General features: G+C 48.7%; 3 protein-coding genes across 3 annotated transcripts; 2 read left to right on the top strand and 1 right to left on the bottom strand.

Annotated features, from left to right (window-relative positions):
* The first annotated feature begins 447 nt into the window (after positions 1-447).
* LOC123447856 (histone H2B.2) lies at positions 448-1,248 on the top strand. Its single transcript, XM_045124560.1, has one exon. The coding sequence runs from the start codon at positions 544-546 to the stop codon at positions 1,003-1,005; it is 462 nt and encodes a 153-aa protein (XP_044980495.1). The 5' UTR covers positions 448-543; the 3' UTR covers positions 1,006-1,248.
* Positions 1,249-2,354: 1,106 nt separating this feature from the next.
* Positions 2,355-5,725, bottom strand: LOC123447841. Its single transcript, XM_045124536.1, has 7 exons — positions 4,875-5,725; positions 3,797-3,868; positions 3,646-3,695; positions 3,469-3,533; positions 3,055-3,146; positions 2,882-2,953; positions 2,355-2,658 (listed from the first exon to the last, which is right to left on the bottom strand). Exons 1-7 carry the CDS (start codon positions 5,202-5,204, stop codon positions 2,620-2,622), a joined length of 720 nt encoding a protein of 239 aa, XP_044980471.1. The 5' UTR covers positions 5,205-5,725; the 3' UTR covers positions 2,355-2,619.
* Positions 5,288-6,161, top strand: LOC123447847 (antifreeze protein Maxi-like). The gene has a single exon (XM_045124549.1). It carries the CDS (start codon positions 5,288-5,290, stop codon positions 5,900-5,902), a length of 615 nt encoding a protein of 204 aa, XP_044980484.1. The 3' UTR covers positions 5,903-6,161.
* Positions 6,162-6,656: the final 495 nt, after the last annotated feature.

The raw sequence follows: 6,656 nt of genomic DNA, 5'->3' as shown, positions 1-6,656 counted from the left end.
AGGAAAAGCGGGGATTAGAGTTAGGGATTTGGGGAGGGAATATGTGTCACGAACCAGTTAATTGGCTGGACCTGGGCCCTATACTGATGTGGCAGGTGTGGCGTACACCACATGTACGCGTTGTCGTAGCACAGGACCGGTTTGCCAAGATTAAGGATTGTACTCAACCCGTATTTATAAGTTTCAGGATTGTATTCAATCAGTTTGTGAGTTTGAAAACCATTGTAAACATGGGGAACAATTTAAAGGACTAAAGATGCATTTTACTCGTTGAGTATCCGCTTGATCTGGTTTTACTTTGCGGCACTGCTTGTAGAAGCCTCGATGCTTGCTTTGCGATTCGGTATGGATCATCCTGTTGATCCACGTCAGCGATCCGAGGCACTGAGTCGTCCACCAATCAGCGCCCACCTCTCCCCCCTATAAAATCCAGCCCCACCCCGCTCCATTCCACACAGACCATCTCAGTCCCCACTTTCCCTTCCAGCAAACTCACACAACCCACCACCGAATCTCCCAACCCCACTCGAAGCAGCCGCAGCCATGGCCCCCAAGGCAGACAAGAAGCCGGCCGCCGAGAACAAGGTCGAGAAGGCGGCGGAGAAGACCCCCGCGGGCAAGAAGCCCAAGGCCGAGAAGCGGCTGCCGGCGGGGAAGACGGCGTCCAAGGAGGCCGGCGGCGAGGCGAAGACCAGGGGCCGGAAGAAGGGCAGCAAGGCCAAGAAGAGCGTGGAGACTTACAAGATCTACATCTTCAAGGTGCTCAAGCAGGTTCATCCCGACATCGGCATCTCCTCCAAGGCCATGTCCATCATGAACTCCTTCATCAACGACATCTTCGAGAAGCTCGCCGGGGAGTCGGCCAAGCTCGCCCGCTACAACAAGAAGCCCACCATCACCTCCAGGGAGATCCAGACCTCCGTCCGCCTCGTCCTCCCCGGCGAGCTCGCCAAGCACGCCGTCTCCGAGGGCACCAAGGCAGTCACCAAGTTCACCTCCTCCTAGACTGCCGATGCGTCCGTCGCCTGAAGTAGCAGATGCGGTTGTCTGCCGTTGTCTCCTCTTAGTGGTTGCTGACCTGGTTATCTATCTGCCACTGCCAGTAGAAGTAGTAGTAGTTGTTGTCTGAATGCTGTATGGTTGCCAACACTTTGTTGGCTCGTTCGTTGTATGAGCTGAAGCTGCCGATCTATCTTAATGTTTATGTTGCAAGCAGTACTATTACTGAATTTCATGGGAATTGCTGAATGCTTGCTGAAGACTCGTAAAACCGAGATTGAGAAATGAGGATACCTTTGTGTATCAGTGATTTGAGTTTTTTTCTGAGGGTAGTGATTTGAGTTTTACTAGGTGCTTGAGCTAATCTCTACCATGTTTGTGTTTTCATATCGTAGCAACACAAGTTTCCTGATCCTCCACCAGTATGTTCCGTTTCTGCATTAGGTGCAGAACCCATTGTCGCTCAGTCGGTTGGTCTGAATTTCTTGCTGCCACTGAGGGAGTGTGAGGGTGCTGATCTTTATTAAGGTGGCAAGATAAGAACAACCGAACTGTTTGCGTTGCCATGGTCCTGTTCTTGTATTTGGTAGTACTCAAGTACTCTGAAATAAGTATACCAGCAGCAGAAGCAGCAGCTCGTCTCGAGCAGCATCTTGGTGTTACTCTGAAAACGTCGAATGAGAAAAATGAAATGTGAGTTGCTGTCCATTTCGTACTATACCAAACAAGATGAGGCTCTAAAGCGATACTGTCAACTAAAGAAACCTTACATGCCTTCTATGCACATTTGTTGTAGCTTCGGACTGCCTCTGTAGTTGGATGCCGGCGGGTGTTCTGACCATGCTATCCCATCGTAAGAATTGTGCTGGAATTACAGTATTACAATCAGAGTGTTCTTGGATTCAGATTCCTTTGACACGAAATTCTTGGGCAGCTGCAACTATAGAGTTCGTGGATTCAAATCTTGTCTCAACCTGATACAAATCACAATGCACATGAAAAGTTCATACACAATATTTTACATTACGAAATATATCTGCTTTCTTTGTTATCCATGGAATATAATTATTTTTCAGCTGGCAGTTTTGTAAATACCAGTTAACAGAGAATTACCAAAACCTGAGTTTCTTCAGATTCGATAAAAAATCCTACTCTAGTCACTAAAAAACTGAAGCGATGCAGATGACAGAACTCAAATCCTCGCATCAAAGAGTACTCACATTGTCACTAACGCAGAAGCATGTAATCAACTCTGTAGTAGCGAGCTGAGGCTGTCACATTGCATAGGAAGAACTCGTTGTCACTAACACAGAAGCAAACAATCCACCAAGGGTAGTGGCAGGCCGAGGCAGACATCACATCGAACAGGATGAATTCATTCAGATTAACATTATCTGATAACATGATTCGATAAATCAACCACAACTGAAAGGTGTTGCAGAGAGTTTCAGGGGTAGAAGCAACGCATGCAACTGTTACCAATAAAACCCTCAAATAATATCCAGATCATATACAACCCAAAGATCAATCAAATAGTTTGTCAGGTTTGAACGGTTGTTGAATCAAGCATACACAGCTGCCACCCATTCGCTCCAGCATAGTCTACATCAAGTTTACCAACTAGTCATCGTCGTCAAGGACGTTGCGACGCCTCTGAATCTGTTAAACATACCAGAGTTAGCATGAAAGGCAAAAGGGGATAAAGGAGATTGCATCTTTGTAGAATCGTTTTTAGATGTCTTGCCATCTGCTGCACTGCAAGGACCACAAATGCAGAGAACTTTGCACCCCAGATAAGATCAGATTTAAATGAAGCTAGCCTAAGCAAGTGTGTTGTGTTAAGAACCGATACAAGCTACCACACATGTACAGATGTACATACCGTCACTTTGGTTTGTTTGCTTGTGTGTGTGTTGATTTGCTCCAGAAGTGAGATAAGCCTTTCTTCAGAAACCTACAGATCAGAAAATGCAACATTGTTACAAGCAAGTTCTACCAAATTTATTGCCGTACAAAGAAAAAGAGGAATGTACCACGGATCTATCATGGTATTACCTTTTCAGATATTCCACCAGTTTGTGCAGCTCTCAGCAGAACATCCTCCACTCCTCTTGCTTTATCAGGCTTGACCAAAGCTATGCGGGAGACTGCCAATTTTACAGAGTGCAGATGTATCAAATTACATTTTCTGCTGCAATTATGCCACTTTAAAGAGCAGACTCATAGTTATTTCACAGCCTAAAGTCATCGTTAATTAGAACATTTACTACCAAAAAGGAAACTACTTGCAGAACTGCAGCAACTTTTCTGAAACACCTAAAGGTTTTCATATTCTGTAGTGTTACAATGTAAAGTGATCTAACTTGTCATTTGTTAAGAAAAGTAAGTGCTCTGGCTCAAATTATTTGTCTGCAAGCAAAAAAACAACCATTGCATGCAACCGAAATGGCATTAACAGAGAGAACTTACGCCTCTCTCTAGCTTCAGAAGACAGTATCTGAGCAAGCATCATCTGCCGGCGTTCCTCAGCTTCCCTGTTGAGTGTGAAATACAAAGTGAGCTCAGTGTCTCCTAAAGCTTCACATGACATAGCTTAAGATAGATGATAATATAATCATGGGAATATTGAGGACAAAAAAACCATACTGCTTTGCTTCCTCCTGGGCCTTTTGTTGCCCTGCATTTTGTTGGCTTGGCTATAATTACAAAATTAACCATTACGTTCCAGTCAATAAATCAAGAAAATTACGAATTTCCAGTACAGATTCAACTTTCATCATGCAGTTCGGTAGCTTACCGCACCACGCTGTCCCATTATCTCTTGCATTCGCCTCTGCCTGATGGCCTCCAACTCTGGGTCATGGTCAGCCTACCAAAAAGAACCTCGGTTTCATCAGATGGTATGTAGTAGACCAATATAACAATACTAGCATGGATAGAGTTAAGGGCTTTTTTTAGAGCGCGAACTCGGAACTTCACAAGATTAACGTTTTCTGCCGTCTTGCCTAAAACATTTTCCTTCCTATTGTACTGACAATAATATTGTGAAGAAAACATTTGATATGCTTTATATACAATAAATTGTCAATCTGAAGTGAAAGCTCACATGATATCTAAACCTTTCAACAGTACTCCCTCCATAAACTAATATAAGAGCATTTAGAACACTATTTTAGTAATCTAAACACTCTTATATTAGTTTACAGAGAGAGTACATACACTTCTTCTGAAAGCAGTAAAACTGAAGAGCTGATTCCCATGAAGGAATGAATGAGCGTGCATCATCAGATGAAGCGCCACAAATGCAAGCCATAAAAGTCATGTTAACACAAAATAACACTGCTGGCCTCAGAATGACGCAATACATTTTATAGGCTAGCCAATTGGATTCCAGGAACAAAAAGCAATTCGAAGTTGTGCCGTAACCATCAATTGGCCGCTTTCCCTTCTTCACTTGCTTTGTATAACTACATGCCAACAGGCAAATCAGCGGGTCCATCTAAGATAAGTCAGAGCTAGTCGGCGACGAAAAACTCGTCAAGAGATCAAGTCACTCTGCTCCAGTGCCTAAATTAGCACGTCGAGAAACTCTTCCGTGCTCCTTACTTCGCTTCCTAATCGAAGTAGCAAGCAAAATCACAGGAGCTCGGAAATATCCACCGCTCTGTCTATACTACGACATCGGCCACCGGCCACGAGACCGAAGCAATCGCACCAGGTCAACACGGGAAGACGCATCACACGAGGCCAACCAGTCAACAACCCATAGATCGCCAAAAACACCGAAGAACCAACCCTAAGATTTAAGCGCGCGCGCTACAGGCCGAGATCGCCACACAGCCAACGAATTACAGGAAACGAACCGCGGATCTTACCATCGTGCCCCTGCGCAGGGCGGGGATCGCCTCGTGGCCGTCCTCGCCGCAGCGCAATGGATCCGGCGGCGACGGGGTTGGGTGGGGAGGGGAGTGGCCGAGTGGGGAGATGGAATCCAGCCGAGCCGTCCTCCTCTGCTTTTCCCCCGTGGACGCGACGCAACCCTGGCTAGGCTTTCCAATGCGTCGCCCCACATCAGCCGTCCGATCGGGGACGGCATTTCCCGACCGTCGGATCGGAACATTGGGGATCGGGCATGAGCCCATGATATATTCGCGGAGGCCCAGGCAGGCAGAGGCGGCTCCCCCTTTCGAAATCTCCTTTGCCATCCCCCATCCAGCGCAGCGGCACACGCGGCGCGACCTAGAGAGAGAGAGAGAGAAAGAGAGAGAGAGAGGAAAAGGGTTTCGAGATGGAGAACGGCGACGAGACCTTCGCGTCCCCGACGGCGGCCGCCGCGGAGTTCGACCTCGGCTTCGGCCCCGCGCTCACCAACGGCGGGGGCCACGCCAAGGCCTACGACCCGGAGGAGATGGACGCGCTCCGCGCGGCCAAGCACGGCCTGGAGGAGAAGCTGGCCGAGGTGCGCCACGAGAACGGCTTCCTCTCCGCCGAGGCCGCCCGCCTCGAGGCGCTCGTGGCCGGGGCCCGCGAGGACATCGCCGCCGCCGACCGCGCCGCCGCCAAGGCCGAGGGCGAGGCCGCGGGGCTCCGCGCCGAGGTCAAGCGCCTCCAGGGCCTCCTCGCCGCCTTCGACAGCTCCGACCGCGCCGCCGACGGCCCCCGGGGCGCCGGCGGGGACCTGGCCACCGCTCACCAGGAGAAGCTCGCCCTCGAGGAGGAGATCAAGGCCCTCAAGGCCGCCGCCGCCGCCGCAGCATCAGACAAGGAGGGGAAGGAGGAGGAGGCTGCCCCCTCGGCCAAGGAAGGGCTGGTGGCTCCGCACGGGACGGTGGCAGCCGCCGCCGCCGCTGGAGCCGCCGCCACCGCAGCCATCGCGGTGGTTCTCCTCAACCTCAAGAGGTAATCTGGTGCGCTCCGAGACGAGGCGCTGCAAGTTTTGCTCTGCTACCATGTATGGGGCTCGTACGAGGCTGGATAAATCCCTTTCTGTCTGTGGCGCTGTTATTACTGGACTGGTAGTGGTATGGATTTACGTTCTGCTGGTTAGTAGCTTGATGAATCTGGAGAGTTTGGGGCTTAATCGCGAGCCCTTATCGTTTATGCACTTTGCCTTGCCATGGTAATAATATGTGAAGACTACGTGAGCCATTTGTAGCCTGCTATTATGCTGCCGCATCTTATTTCTGTTCTTATCACTTCATTGGTTATTTTTCTGCATTCGGCATTCTGGGATCGTTGTGCTGTGGCAGCGGTTATGTGAAACTGCTGTGATTGAAGATACATGAGAACACATGCTGAATGTGAAAACCCGGCTATTGGTTGATCCCTCGTGTTATTCACAACTCCTATGTTGAAATGCCCCAAGCACATGTAGGAATAAACATAGACTAGTTACTGAATTTACCAGTACTGGGATTATCAATGGCAACACTGGCATTGGGTTGGGGGAGGCAAAGTCGAGGCGCGGCAGAATGATCCATTCTGTTCCTTGTGTTCTGTGATTGTTGTGCCGTCAGCAGCTTTTTATGCGACGTGACGAAATTGTTATGATTGGAAATAGTGGATGCTTGCTGAATGTGTGAACCATCTGTTTATTGCTGGGGGCAAATCCATAGCATGGTTTCTCCTATCTAATTCCTGTTAGTATGACTTCACTA

The sequence above is a fragment of the Hordeum vulgare genome, chromosome 1H (assembly GCF_904849725.1).
Source record: "Hordeum vulgare subsp. vulgare chromosome 1H, MorexV3_pseudomolecules_assembly, whole genome shotgun sequence".
In the NCBI taxonomy this organism is placed as follows: Eukaryota; Viridiplantae; Streptophyta; class Magnoliopsida; order Poales; family Poaceae; genus Hordeum; species Hordeum vulgare.
The sequence above is the reverse complement of the archived record's forward strand: the minus strand, read 5'-3'. Positions and strand labels throughout refer to the sequence as shown.